This window comes from Mastigoproctus giganteus, chromosome 8 (genome assembly GCF_048544385.1).
Source record: "Mastigoproctus giganteus isolate SK-2022 chromosome 8, ASM4854438v1, whole genome shotgun sequence".
NCBI lineage: Eukaryota > Metazoa > Arthropoda > Arachnida > Uropygi > Thelyphonidae > Mastigoproctus > Mastigoproctus giganteus.
The window spans coordinates 211539662-211555899 of NC_143582.1; the positions used below are offsets into that span (position 1 = coordinate 211539662).

Sequence of the window (16238 nt, forward strand, 5' to 3'; positions counted from 1 at the left end):
ATGGACAAGTCCTATTATAGAAATAATGGTACAAGCAGAAGGCCAGCTTTGAGGAGGGATTCTTTTTCTGTTACACAGGTTAAGCATTATTTATCTCCCCAGCTGAGTGGTCAGGGGTGGGAGTGCAGTAGCACACGCTCTTTGAGTAGACCGGGGTTCAAGCCCCTGACTGCTAAATATGGTTGATCTGCCAACCCGTACTGGACCAGCGTGGCAGATTATGGTCCATTTCCCCTCAGCATGAATTGTTGAGGAGGCTTCCATCCTGCAATGGGTTGATAATTGCTGCAGTTTACTTTACTTTTTTTTTGCTATTGCAAATCAGTGAATTTTAAAATAATATAAAAAAAAAAAAAAATTTCTCACTTACTAGTCACTGCTACCATAGTGAATGTTGACTTATTATGAAGCGACTTGAAGACCAGAGTCACTTTTCTGTAATTGCTCGAGTGAGTTAAGTTAGCCAAATTACTCATTTTTCCCATCACTACTCTGTAAGAATACATACATAGGTCTATAGTTTAAAGGTCTTTTCAAACAATAATGTGTTCATTAATGTACGATTTGTCTTGAAATTTTTCAGTATGTGCTGTCATTTCTTATCTGTGTTACCAAACAATCGCAGACAGTTTATAATAACCTGATTTTTAATCAAATTTTTTTGGACTTAAAAAGCCAAAACTGAAATTCTCAGGAACTTTGAGATAAAATAGTATAAATTAATACACAGCATAGGAGTAGTAGACAGAAAAGGATACTACTGCATCAAATAAAAAAGTAACTGAATTTTTTTTAAATTCTCATTTGAGTTTTGAATAATTGTATTCTAATGTCAGGCATTTGAGTCAAAACAAGAACTGATATAAGCATGACACAGCTGAGAGGTCATCAGCGAGAGTGCAGTAGCACATGCTCTTTAAGCGGATCATGATTCAAGTCTACATGACTGCTAAATACGATTAATTATTGTATTCATAAGTTACTGTAAATTCCTTTGACACGGTAGTTGTGCTGCAGTATAAACAAGAGCATTTAAAAATATTTATGTCCCGAGTTTTCATTTTTTAAAAAACTTTAAAAATTCCATGAAAAAACTTACCACACACACACACACAAATATTCAGAAAATTTGTTCACAAAAGAGTTAAAAACAATTTGGATTTGACAAATATAACAAATTTCTATTCTATTAGAAAAACTAATGAAATAAGAGTATAAAAAGTCAACAAAAAATAACAATTAACTCTGCAGCAGGCACAGATTTTAGTAACTTACATAAATAAAATTAAGAGAAAAAAAAAAAACATCCTGGTTTCTCTTCTTATAATGTCTGGTGAAAAAAAAAAAAAAAAATCAAATGAACATTGGGTAGGATGTGACCAGTGTAAAAGGATCAAATTTGTTGATATTATCATAGCAGCATGCTAATAAATCAGCTTTTAACTTTAAGAAATGTTAGAAAATAACCATCTTAATTCCAGAGAGATAGAAATAAGAATGGATAAAAGTTGCAACCAACAGCTATAGCTAAAGATCAAGACACCCATTCTGTCACTTGGTCATAAGGCCTGATTTTCTACATAAACTATTAAAAAATTATTCTGGATGCATTAATAATATGCTTTCAATTATGAGATTGCGTACACACTAAAAATAAGGCTTAAGATGTTAATACAAACCAGTTATACTAGAATTCATTATCTCTAAAAGCCCTAACAGTTCTCTAGGTTCAGATCTAAGGTTCATATAAAGGTAATGAGTTGAAAGCAGGATGAGAAATAAAGGTTTTAACTGCTAAAAGAATCACATCAATTATTTGATCCAAGGAAAAGGAATTTAAACAACCCAAAGAAATTATCCAGATCATCCCATTTGGCACTGTTATGATGCCAAAACGAAAGAAGACTTCATGAAAGAAGAGATTATAATTTCACATACCTACAAAAAAGCAAACAACTAAATACAGTATTAACTGATACACTGGGCAAGCCAAGCACACAACTGGAAAAAAAAAGAATCAACATAGTCAAAACTTTTTCAATAAATACACAAAATAGTAATTCTCTCTCTATTTAAATATGTATTACCTCTTGGTTGTCATTCCATTTGAAACAGATGCTTTGCTTCTTTCGTTGTGCAAATGTCGGGATGATTTTATAGAGGTATCATATTTTAATTTATGTCTAACATCAGGAGACCTGGAACGTGAATGTGATCTATTTCTCTGTCTGCTACTTTTATCTTGATGTATATTACTTATTGTACCATTGGATGCATGTGATGGCTTGTGTCCTCCCTAGTAAAACAAGATAATAAAAGCTCTATTATAAATCTTATAAATATATATACTAGCATAACAATATCAGGTAATGTTTTAAATTATGGAATAATTTTTCCATTAAAATATTTCTTTAAATACGATTTTATAATGGAAATTTGGTCATTTCAATTTTTGTTTCCAGTAAATGGATCTAGTCAGATATCTATAATACAAAGCGAAGAGCACAAAACTACTTAGCTCTGTACTCTTCCACTGTAATATGAGATTGAGGCATTTTGTAACAAAATGTATCGATCTCACATTACAAAGGAAGTCACCAGGAACTGCTTCAATCCCACACTTGCACTTCAAATAAAAAACATTACTACTAAGAAGTATGCTGCTATTCACTTGAATGCATACCATTACTTGGACAGCTTTTCAATGGTTACTGACACCTTTCAGTGCCACTCACTGTGATTGGTTAGCCATCAATGAGATGCCAATAAGCACCAAAACCACTAGATAATAGTGCACATTTCAAATAAATAGTAACATATTTCTCATTAGATAGCAGTACTTTTTATCTGAAGCACAAGGAAATAGTACTTTATTAGAAGCAGAAGTGAAGGAGTAGCACTTTTTATTTGAAGTATGAGTGCAGAAAGAAGACAACTCTTGGTGTCTTTCTTCGCACTAAAAACATAAATTTTTAATTAATGTATAATTAATGTTTTATAGTTCTTGTATGACTGAAGCTTTTGCTCTGAACTTATTTGAGTTTTAAGCTATTAACACCACTTAACATCTCTCATATTATGGAAATTTCCATCACTAGGCTGTAAGGTCTCTTATTAACTGCAGGTGGTTAAAAAAAAAAAAAAAAAGGTAAAGTGCAGCCATTATCAACCCACTGCAGGATGGAAGCCTCCTCAACGATTCATGCTGTGGTTACTCGCCAATAAACATCAAAACAGCTGCTGTCTTGGTAATGGCAGACATTTCAAATTAAAATAAAAAATAAAATTTTCTGTTTATACTCTGGGACGACCAAATGGTCAGAGGAGTTTACAAGATAGACAGAATACAAGAAAGAGCACCGTATTCAGCAGTCATGGGCTTGAACCCCGGTCATTCAAGGCACATGTACTTATGCACCTGCGCACCTGACCACTAGGCCACGGCGGCAACATACCTCTCCTTAGGGTGCAATGCTGTATACCGTGGTGATTTTCTTTAAAATTTGAAACTGATGCATTTCGTAGCAAACTTTGTTTGCCCTACACCATGCACACAACTGAAGCTCTTGACCATTCATGTTCAGTAATGTTTTATAATTCCCGTATGCTTGAACCGTTTACTCTAGATTTAGTTGACTTTGGTTGTTTATTTTATTATTAATGTATTATTTTATTTATTACTGATATACTTTACATTTTTAAAAATATTACTTTCAAAAAATTTAAAATAACTAAACCTTACTTTAAAACTTTAAAAATAACAATGGAAAATGATTTTAACTTTTTATCATGTTTCTACCATTAAGATATTTTAACCAATTTGCTACATAGTTCAACTATACACTGGACTAAAATGTTCACATTAGCACCATACAACATTGGTATATCAATGTCTGCAAACCACATGCATTTCAAGGCTAGTTTTTCTGTAAAATGAAAACTCTGTCCTCTGCCAAACTCAGTTCTGCTTGAAATGGCTTCAAATATGATCCCTGCCAAATCGGTAATTTAACTACACTGATTATAGTCAAAGTGTCAGTTTTACTTAGCATAAATAGCTGCTAAGAAATAAGTAAAGCATTGTTCCAAATGATAATATCTAATTTTAAATTTGGAAAGTTTAAAACAGAAAGAAAGGCTAATAACATGACAGATTTACTCAAAATTCTCTAGATCCAGGTATCAAACTCAAATAGGAATGGGGGCCACTAAACCTTATATGAGGATCAGTGCGGGGCGCATATTGACTTGACTTACATCTCTTTGGTTTTCAAGACATTGGTTTTCAATATTTATTAACAAATACATGCATACAATCAGATAAGAACAACAGATAAAAATAAACACACAATTTTATGTTTTAATATCGAATAGATTAAAAAATCACTACAAAAGATATCACAACAAAAAAATTCAATATTAATTTAATACTGTTTGCTAGAAACTTGAAAATGTAGTTTTCAATATGGATGATAAGTGCTCACTTGTTAATCTTGCCCTATGTAAAGTTTTAATTATCTTCAGGAGTAAAAATAACTGCTCACAAAGGTATATACTACCAAACATAGCTAAGATTCTCTAGCAAACATGCGCATTTCAACAAAATGCCTTGGCAAGTAAGAATAAAAGTCAGGAACACCAAATTCACTACACACTTCTCTTTTAGCACTGTGTTACACTGAATTTCAACAAGTTCCATTTGAATGTTACTTTTCACTTTCTCAACATCAAAAGAAAATGGAGTGCTAAATAGTAAAAAATTACTTTCACACATCTTGAATCTTTCGAATAGTAATTCTTGAATATTTGAGGTATACTTGCTGAAATTACAAGAACCGAATGAATCTTGATAATTTTTACATGTAGAAAAATGAGTCAAATCACAATTTTTCAGTTGCCTTTAACAAAGTCCGAGTTTTATCTTAAAAGCTTTAACGCAGTCGTATATAAACATTACAACCTGAATTCAACCCTGAATGTTTTAAGTTCAATTTATTTAAATGCCCCATAATATCTATACAACAAAAGTCAAATCCTGAAACCAGTTCTTATCATTAAGTTGTTCTGGTGACTCTCCTTTCATTTCTAAAAACATTTTGATTTCTTGGCGTAGTAGGCAAAAATTGCTTCAAAACCTTATGACAGGAAAGCCAGCAAACTTCTGTATAATAAAGTAAACCTTCCTGCTCAATTTCCAAGAGTAATAAAAACTGCCACTGATTTAAACCTCGGAAACATATAAAATTCACTGTTTTCTTAACAAAGTTCAGCACGTGTTCCATTCTCACTACTTTTGAGCACAACACTTCCTGATGTATAATGCAGTGAACATGATGAAACTTACTATCAGGAGCAATTTCATTCTGCTTAGCCAATAATTCAGCTATAAATCCATGCCTTCCCACTCATTGCTGCTGCACCATCTGTAGCCACACAGACTAGGTTTAATAATGGAAGGTCATACTTTTCTAAAAGTTCATATACTCCCTTATCAAACAATTCTTCAGTCACAGTAAAATTTTCATCACATGCATGAATAAATGTGGCTACTTGAGCCAGTCCACTAATATCGGTACTTTCATTGACCGCAATCAAAAAAGTCAGACAATTTTTTTCTTAAGTTTTCCACCGATGTCAGCAGCAATTTCATCAATTCTTTTTGCAACAGTGTCGTGATAATGAAATGCTCTGAAAAGTTTTAACTTTTTCAGAGCAAATAATTTCAGCAGCTTTCATCATACACTGCTTTGCAACTTCACTATCACTAAAACACTTTGAATTTTTAGCTACGAGTTCTGAAATAACATAACTAGCTTTGACCACACTCTCACTATCTTCATAGATTTTTGTAAATACTTTGTTTTTTTTTTTTAAGTGTAGATTTTAAATTTCTTAATTTATCTTCTCTTATTTTACCCACATATTGATCATACTCAGAACGGTGTATTTTATAATGCCGTTTTAAATTATATTCCAAGGGGACACTAATATTGCGTTTACAAATTAAACATAAAATCTTGTTGTTTACTTCAGAAAAGAAATAATCTTGCTCCCATGTTGTCTGAAAAATTCTGTGTTCTTGTATGGATCTTTTTTTACTGCTCTTAGAATGTGACATGATTAATACTCTTCCTATAAGATAAAATTAAAAATAAATGAAAATTGGTAATGGAAAATAATTTCATATTTCTAGCTTTAAAGAAATTTATAATTTTCTTACCTTACATAAATTGCAGTAAAGACTCGCTGAGTATAAAACCTACAAAATATCGTTGCCTGCATACTTTTTAACATAGAATGGATTTCTGAACTGAAGAAAAATTGTGCAAAGCCTTCCCCCGTTACTTCACTTATCTACCGCTAGTCTACTATTTTGTTGAATATTTGAATAGTCTATTATTTCTTTGAATATTTCCCAATTAAATTTTAATCCTATTCGGGCAGACTCAAGTGTTGTGGGCCACATGTTTGACACTTCTGCTCTAGATGGTTTTTCTTGCAGTGATCATTAGGCCTTTTCCTCAATGATATCCAATAGCACATCACCAGCCTTTTCCATTATAGCAAAGGTACATCCAAATTTTTCATAAGCCAGTAAATCAACTACCAAATGATCACAGTTTTGAGTTTTCTTCTTCATCTTCCCAAAATGGTCTCAGGAGAGCAATTCAGGCAAAATGTTTGGTTTCATTTAAAGCTTCAAAGTCACAATTCATCAATTCTTTGATTTCTTTGTTATATTTAAACAAATGTAACTATGTCTACTAAGACTATTATGAAAAAAATATTTATCATGAAACAAGTTCTTCCTCCCTTCTGTGTTCTTCTGTCCCATTGTTTTGTTTGAATGCTTATGACCACCCCTTGCTTTCTTCATTATGTTTTAATTTGTCATTCGGTTAATGTTAATTTGCATATTTTCTTTAGACCTGTCAATTGGTTGGGTCAATGTTTAAATTTAAATTTCATTCGTTATATTTCCATATTAATCTTGGATGCGGTGGCCATAACTTATGATTTGAGTTTGTTACTTCTGTGTTTGACTGCTGTCAACATCTTAAATATGATCCTGTTTTGGAGTTCGCAAATGCTGATGTCCCTTGAAAAGGTGGTGCTCGTGAGTTACCTGTCTTTGGTTTTTATTTTATAGGCAAATAGTACTCATACTCCAGTAGCTTTGGGGTGAATTCCTTGGGTGGGAGAGTCATATACTTGCACTACTGGGGATGCAACTCACTTTGCATTTCCTTAATTTTATTTTATGGTTTTATTTTGTTTGAATATTGTGATGTCTTAGTACAGGTAGTGATATAACACCATTCTAAGAATTTAACTTAATTGTAGCATTTACATATTTCAGGATAAATAGTATTTCTTTTTCATATAGTCCATTTCTGTCAAAACACACGCACATATATATACTTTTCAGTCTTGCTTGCTTTTACAAATCTTCTCTACACATACTGTACAAAATCTTTCGTCACTCTCTATTTGATTTAATATGGAGATTTATGTAGATTAATGTCCAAACAGTGAGAAATTATTGATATTCTTGTGTCAGCGAATATATAAAATGAAGTGCATCCCTCCTTAGCCAGTGAAGTGAGAATATTCAACAAAACCCATTCACAAAATAATACTTTTATAATAGATCCCATTCATGAAGTAATACTTTTATAATATATCCCATTCGTGAAATAACACTTTTACAGATTATTCTGCTTATTATTACTGCAATAATCACTGCACATTCATAAATGTTATGAATTTGCAGAGATTTTGTAGCAAATGGATAGAAAATAATTTCAACAAGATCAAAAATACAAGATGGAAAAGAATTTCACTAAGAAAGAAAACAAGAGAGTGTATATGTTAAATGAATAAGAAAGATTTGGGGAAGTTATAATAATCTATGTTAAAATCTTTCCAGATTTCCCATATAGCAGAATAACAGTAATTCTGTATCATTCTGATATCCATAACCATCATCTCATAGTTCCAGTGGTTACTGCTTTAATATATATTAATAATATAAAGTAACTAAGTTATATTATTTATAAATTATCAAGTTAATAACTGACTCATTTATTATTCTATAATAACTTGATAATCACGTTGCTTTTTTCTCCATGATCATTCATATGACATATAACATTTATGTTATATGACATATAACATCCTACACTTTGATAATTCCATTTTTCTGTTAAAAATTAGGTGCTGTAATCTCAAAAATTATATTACATAAAACTACAATAATACATTGTTCTTTCCTATGGTCCAAGTAAAAAATTTTGGAAATTATAATACTACCATAATACATAACAATGCTCTATATTCTTTATTATGCAGCACAGAGTGAACAGAAAGTAAAATAAAGACAGGTTGTAGTTAAATTAGGTTTAATATTAAATACATACAATAAACAGTAAAACAGAATATGTTAATTACATACAGTAATTAACATATTCTGTTTAACAGTAATTCAAAAGCTTTCGGGCTTTATGTTGCCCTTCACCGGTTAACCATTGAACTGAAAGTTTTAGGAACACAGAACTTAAGAGCATGCAATGGCAGTCATGCACAGTGAACCGCGTGATGCACAACTAACTGTGCCGACCGGGCTAGCCGCGTGGGTAAAGTACCTGCCCGGCAACCCAAAGGTCGCGGGTTCGATTCCCGCCTCGGGCTTGGATCAAAGTACTGCAAAAACCTTGGGAGGTGCAATATGGCCACAGAAGCCGATGCGCCAACAACTACCAAATCAAAAAAAAAAAAAAAAAACAACTAACTGTTGGAAGTTAAAGCCTGTGGTTGTGACATTATGGAACGTTGCCAACGTTTGTCAGTCATGAGAATGGTTGCTTCAGTAATAGGATAAACACAACATCCTCTGTTTCTGTTGACAGAAACAGAGGGTGTTGTAGATACTGTGTAATATCACAGTATTATAGCATGTGATATGCAGTGACTCCAACCAGACATGGCGTCGGTAATGGCGGGACCGATCGACAACCATGACATCACGGCGTGGGTCAACGTCGTGTCAGGTTGACCAGAAGTGTTCAGCACTTGTTCCTAAAATGGCTGAGTGTTCTATGTCCACTAAGCGAATGGCTCTTTCGTGTTCTGGAATACATTTGCTGAATCTTCTGCCAGTTTCCCCCAATGCAGCAACTAGTGCAGTCACGGAAATAAATGCGGTATATTAGTTCATTCTGTAGTAAGATGGGAAATGGTGTTTTCACTTTAGCAATGAGGGATCGCAACTTCCTGAATGGGAGATGTATGCACTTTATCCCATGAGATTTCAGGACCCTAGAAAATTGCTGTGAAAGGTTTCGGTAGTATGGGATAAAGGCACTTGCAGCAGAGTCATTACCTTGAACAGTCCTGTCGGTCGCTATGTGGTCACAGGCCTGCAGGTTGCACCGATCTAAGATACTAGTGGAATAGCCACATCTCGCAAGATCTGTCTTGACCCTAGCAATCTCAGTGCGCCTCTCATTCGCAGAACTAGAGTGGGTCCAGGCACGAGTTAACAAGGCCTGCATAGTTCCGAGAAGATGGCTGCGCATGTGCTGACCGGTAGTTTGTAAATTGGCCAGCACACATTGCCTTGCAATAGACTGTTGTTCTCAAGCGCGTGCCCTCACGTCAGACCAGGGTGTCCAATTATGGTAGGGTATTGCCCAAATCTAGTTCGATAGTGAATTTTATGAAAGATGACAGAGTTAAGGTAGTCTGAGTCAGTTGCCAAAATCTCTGGGAATAACTACAAATATATCATCCATGTAGTGACACCAAAAGGTAATGGGATCTGGTATACTCGTAAATGCCCGACCATCTAATTCTTCCAATGTGATGTTTGCCATGACTGAACTAACTGGGGAACCGATGGCCGTGCTGTGCACGTGTTGGTAAATGGAGTCACCGAACGTGATTGTGCCACCAGTTAAGCACAGTCTGAGAGTGGTGGAAATATCATCTGAAGTTAGTTGGGTTCTGTTGCTAAGGGTCTGGTCACTATCCCAAAGATCACAATGGAAGAATTAGAGGGGCGGGCATTTACGAGTATACCATATCCCATTGTTTGTATTAATATTATATTGTATTTATTTAATATTAAACCTAATTTAACTACAACCCGTCTTTTTATTTTATTTTACTTTCCGTTCTGCTCTATGCTGCATAATAAAGAATATAGAATAATGAATCCAGAGCGCATAGGCCTTTTTACCTACATAATATTGCTGCTGTCATTATCCTGTGAAAAACTGTACACAGGATTTTCATCAATTTATGTTTAACTTATAAACTAAGTGGTTTCAAATATTATTATTTTTTAAAAATAAGTATACTTATTTAAAAAGTTTACAATTAATCCATATTGCCTTCTTCTGTGTCTTCTTTCATCGTCAGAATCAGAATTACTGGAATCTTGCTGATACTTTTTAGCTTCTACTTTCACATGTTCTTTTGATGGCTGCCTGTGTTCTGAATGCCTCAATGCTTTTAAATCCAAAATCTGTTCACTTTCTGATTCACTTCTAGTACTATCACTATTTTTCCGTTGCTTTTTATGTTTCTTTTTGTGCTTCTTCTTCTTTTTCTTTTCCTTTTGTGATATACTTTCTTTCAACTGCAAAGCAATGAAAGTTCCATAATTTAGTTTTCAATAAGAAACTGTTGTTAAAAATTAATTGGAAAAATTAATAATAATAAAAATAATAATTCTATTGCACTAGAAGGCAAAATATTCAATATAAAAAAAATGTAGTGGTAGTAATACCAATAGCACAAAGAAAATGGAATTAGAATAAAAAACTCGCAAAACTAGCAAAGTGTTCTGAGTATAATGCAAAATATATTGAAAATATTCTGTTTTCCTGGATTATTATATCATAATACTCCAGGAAATACAGATATATATATATATAATTTGGAAATAAACTGGACCACCTGCTCAACTGTTGTTGGCTGCTATGTTTTATAACTCATTTAATTCAAAACATTTATCTCATTTAATTCAACACTTTTGTGAAATAAAATCCCCCTCTTCAACATTTATGTTTATAAACTACATTGAGTGGCCATTTTATTAAGTAAACCTAACCTTTCATTAAAGAGCACTCCTTCAGTAACAGCATTACGTGTTTGTACCATGTAATATAAAGCAAGTGTGCAGATATGCAGGGATTCCATATGTGTGCAATTCAGTACAAAAATGAGCAAGATGAAAGATTTAAGTGGCTCTGAATGTGACATAGTAGTTGATGACAGAAGTGCTAGTATGAGTATCTTTGAAACAAGAAACATGCTGTGGTTTACACATATGACTGTGCTTCAGTGTATCAAGATCAGTAGAATAACCAAATAACATCCAACCAAACAGTAATGTCAGAAACAGCTCATTGATGTGAGTAGCCAACAGAAACTGAAAATACTAGTTCACAATAACAGAAAAAGGCTACAGTCAGCCAAATAACAACCAAAAAACTATTACCATTTTAAAAACTAATCAAAAATACATATCAGAATGCACAACTTATTATACCTTGTCGCAAACAGGGTGTTGCAACTGGCAACCAAACTGGGTTCCACCCTGTCAGCGAAACAAAGATGGTATAATTACAGCAGGATCAAGAACACTAACACTGGACAGAGGATTGGAAATATGTTGCCTGGTCTGATGAATCACAGTTCCTGCTGATTCAAACTGATGAGAGGACCAGACAATAACGAAAACAGCACAGGTCCATGGACCCATCCTTTCAGGAGTGAACAATGCAGGCTAGTAACAGCAATGTAATAGTGTGAAGCATGTTTTCTTGGTGCACAATGATACCAGTGGAGCAACAATTAAATACCATAAGTTATCTGGACATAAATTATTTCCAACCAAATGCATTCTTTCATGGCTGCAGTGTCTTCATAAGGCCACAAAGCCAGAATTGTACAGAACTGGTCCCAGGAACAGGAGAGTGAATTCAGCTTAATGTGGTGGCTTCCCCAGTCACTATACATGAATCCAAATGAATACCTACAGGATGAGGTGGAACAAGCTTACTGGAGTAGAGGGAAAAAACCATCCAATTTGCAACAATTGTGGGAAGCAATAGGGTAAAAGAGACTTGTCATCCCTATGGCTCGCTTTCAACACTGCACTGAGACCACACCACAACAAATCCAGGCTGTCACGAGAGCTAAAGGGAATCTACTCAGTATTAGGCACACCTACCTAATACTGAGTACCCAGTTGTAGGCATACACTAAATGTGTTACTATCTACTTTATTGTACTCTCAGTGTATATCTACAACTCCATACTTCTGCATGCTTTGGTTTGCTGCATCATTTGGAGAATACAGGAATTCTATTCTGATACCATAATTAACATTTGTTGGTTTCATTTTTCAATACAAAGTCACTGTAATCTACTGTACTGGTTTGTGTTATACAAAGGTGATTCAAATGAGAACCACAAAACAAACATCATACAAAAATTGATGATGATCTTATGCAAGATTACTGGATCAAAGTCTGCTGGTAATTGAGTACCCACTTGGCACCATCTACTGGCATTATTAGAAATAGTCAATTTTCAAGATGGTGGCACCCTTGCAGCCATGCACCAAGGTAGAGATGTAATCTGTAATACAATTTTTGAAAACAGAAGGAACCAAAACTGCCTAAATTTTTTTGCAAAATGTTGGTCAGTATGTGAAGTGTGCAAAAGTAACAGAACTTGAGGAAATGTTGCATTACTATTGAAAACATTGCCACTGTGTGCAAGATTAGCATTGGATTCGTGAACTCAGTGTATACTATTTATAGGGAGGAGTTGCACTTTCAAAAAATGTAACTCCTCCCTATCAGTATTGCTTGATGGATTCCTTGGCATTTAATACCAAAAGTGAAAACAGCTTAATGTGTATTCTGTACTTCTTTTATGGTATTGAGCATGAGGGAGACACCTCTTTGGAATATACAATGAGTAGGGTTGAATCCTGGCCACACTATTATACACCAGAAAGCAAATGCACAAGTTCAGAGTGGCATAAGCACACTTCGACTGAAGAAAATCCAAATCCAAACATCAGTAAAAAAAAAACATTATCACTGTATTCTGAAATCATAAAGGAATGATCCTGGAACATTATCTGAAGAGAAGAGAAAAAACAGTGATGAGTGACAATTATCATATTAAAAAGTTAAATACAACTTTTATTTAACTTTTCAGTTTTCATTTGAATGAACAAGTGTAACTTATAAATCACATTATCACAAATAATTACAACAAATGTAACTTAAAACACACTATTACCATTTTAAAAACTAAAACAAAATTTTATCCTGTGTAATTATTCTCTTGACTGCCTTAAGATCAAATTTTGTCAAGAAGCAAATGAAAACAAAATGAAACTCTATGAAAAATAATAAGGCAGGTGCTCTTTTACTCTAAAATGGGACCTTAAAGAATTATTTGTGGTTATAACAGATTGTACAAAATTCACAAAAATTTTTATTTTTGGTTGATGATTTTTACCAGGACAGCATGCCTACCTGACATTTAATAAAGTAGGAGACATTTTTCCATATGCAGTTAGTTTACTGGATAAAATGTATAAAATTTTACAGTTAACTTGTTTATTTATTCTAAGGGCAAACTCTAAAATAATTTGTGCTATAACAATGTAACCAATCAGGTCAGGAATTGCTTAGATCAGTGGTTCCCATTCAGTGTGCCGTGACCCTTTCCAAACATGCGCCGAGATTAGGAAAATTTCCATTGAGTTCAATTTTGGTGTGCAGTTAATATTCGCCTTTTAAGTTAAAGTGTGAATTCAGTGACAAAACATTGGGAACAGCTGGCTTAAATGTTACCTAATTACACCAATCAAAAGTAAACAAGTGTGCCTGGTCTGGGGTTTGCTTTTTTTTGTGTAATTCTATACTTTTGGCCAAATAAACTAGTTTTTAGGTTTAAAAAAGTTCTATTTTATTAATTCACTTCTTCCTCCACTGATCAACTGCAAAAAAATATATTTCAATGATAACTTCCTTTCTGGAGGACAACAATCTTCCAAAGAGATATTTCTTTCTTCTAATACCATAATGCAAAATAAGCAGAATTCTATAATTATGTACAGCAAAATAAAACTTTGCTTTAATTCTTAATGCAGTGACAGTGTTTTCAATAAGTTTTTTTTTTAACAATAATCTCTTCAAGGAAATAAAATGAATTCCTGAAGCTCTAATTAACACGTTGACTGCCAAGCTAGTTTAAGAAAAAAAATTCCCTGGGGTCAAAAAATATTTAGTAAATAATTTGATTAGTAATTCTAAAATAAATATTGAAATGTCAGTGTTATGCAGTTTTTTCACTTAAAATATCAAAAAAAAAGTCTTTTTTTTTTTTTTTTTTTTTTTGTGCCACATATGTGGCCGACATGGCCCAGTAGGTCACTTTATTTCTTGAGATGCCGTGTCAGCCACGTATGTGTGACACTATTACAGCATACATATGAAGGTCTTTTGTGATTAGTTTATTGCACACGCAGCGCATGCTGCAATAAAACTAATCGCAATAAAATAAACTCTCAAATGTCACAATTAGTTTGTCAGTATTGTTAGAGATTTTGTGAAAACAAGTTCATTAGCGCACTGTATTATCCCCATTATTATTGTGTTGTGTTTCTCCGCAAGTTTCTAAAATTGTGTTGTTAAAAAAAAAAAAATCTAAATAGCAATGGCTAAAAGAAAATTACTAAAAGAAGAGGAACTAAGAGAAATTGCTGAAAATCTTAGTAGTAGTTGTGAAGATGAAAAAGATTTCGACTCTGATGATTCGGTAAAAGGTCCTGACTGGGATATTTTTTCAAATTAAGGAGCTACTGAAATACCAGAAAATATTGAAGAAGTGCTTCAAGACTGGATGGAAGAAGAAAACACTGAAGAACCTGAGATTGAAGCAACTGAAACAAATGACGCTATTGAATGGACTGAATACGAAAGACGCCAAAAAAGATTTGATTTTACAGGCAACTCGGAACTGCAAATAGACGTATCAAGAAACATTACTCATCTTGAGGCGTTTTCATTATTTTTTGATGAAGAAGTAATAAATCTTATTGTAATGGAAACAAACAGATATGATGAACAGAAAATTCAGAGTACCTGAGCTTTGCGGCAGAGTCATCTAAAAAAGTGGGTTTCAACAACTGCTGATGAGATGAGAAATTTTTTTGTGGATGGGACTAGTAAGATTGGGCAGTATTGCATCTTACTGGTCAACCAAACTATCTATAAAAATAACTTAGAAACAAAAATTATGTCTCGCAACAGATTTGAATTGTTGCATCTCGTTCACTTTTCAGACAATGAAACCACTATTCCAGGGGACAGGTTCAGTAAGATACAACACCTGACAGATGTTTTGCGGCTGAAATATCAGAAAATATTTTTCCCCAGTGAAGATTTCATCATTGACAAAACTCTTATTCCTTGAAGGGATAGGCTGATATTCCGACAGTACATTCCAAATAAAGCACACAGGTACGGAATCAAACTGTTCAAGTTATGTTCCACTAAAGGATATACCTGGTCGAGCAAGATCTATTCAGATAAATCTGAAAATTATACAAAATCCGTAGGTTTAGCTGCAAAGAGTTATCACAAGGACTTCTAAATGAAGGTCGCACCTTGTACATAGCAACTCTTATACCAGCTACCATCTGGTATCGTTTCTTCATAAAAAAAACTCATGTTGTTGGTACATTACAAGCGAATAAAAAAATTATGCCCAAAGAAGTTATGTAAAAAAAAAAAAGGTAAAGTGCAGTCATTATCAACCCACTGCAGGATGGAAGCCTCCTCAACAATTCATGCTGAAGAAGTCATGTACTCAAAGCTAAATAAAGGGGAGATGATTGCCAAGAAAGAAAAAAGTGGAATTGTTGTTCTAAAGTGGTGAGATGTTCGAGATGTGAGACTACTAACAACAAAGCATGCCCCCAGAAATGGTTGATGGACCCTCCACCAGTAAAGGAAGACGGAAAAAAACAAAAAAAAAAAAACACCACTTCCTATTCTAGCTTATAATAAGGGAAAGGCAGGCATTGATCTATCAGATCAAATGGGTTTGTGTGCCACAACGCTAAGAAAGGGAGTAAAGTGGTACCAGAAATTAGTGACAGAATATATATTCAGAATATCAGTTGTCAATGCGTATGTGGT

General features: G+C 33.7%; 1 protein-coding gene across 1 annotated transcript in view; it reads right to left on the reverse strand.

Moving 5' to 3' along the window:
* The window catches only part of Cwc25 (CWC25 spliceosome associated protein homolog), a 65130-nt gene that overhangs the window by 17004 nt on the left and 31888 nt on the right, over positions 1-16238 (reverse strand). Inside the window, exons 6-7 of the mRNA XM_090379206.1 lie at positions 10379-10642; positions 2088-2296 (exon numbers count right to left, since the gene is read on the reverse strand). Coding sequence (XP_090235332.1) covers positions 2088-2296; positions 10379-10642 — 473 coding nt within the window. The remainder of the gene's footprint in view (positions 1-2087; positions 2297-10378; positions 10643-16238) is intronic.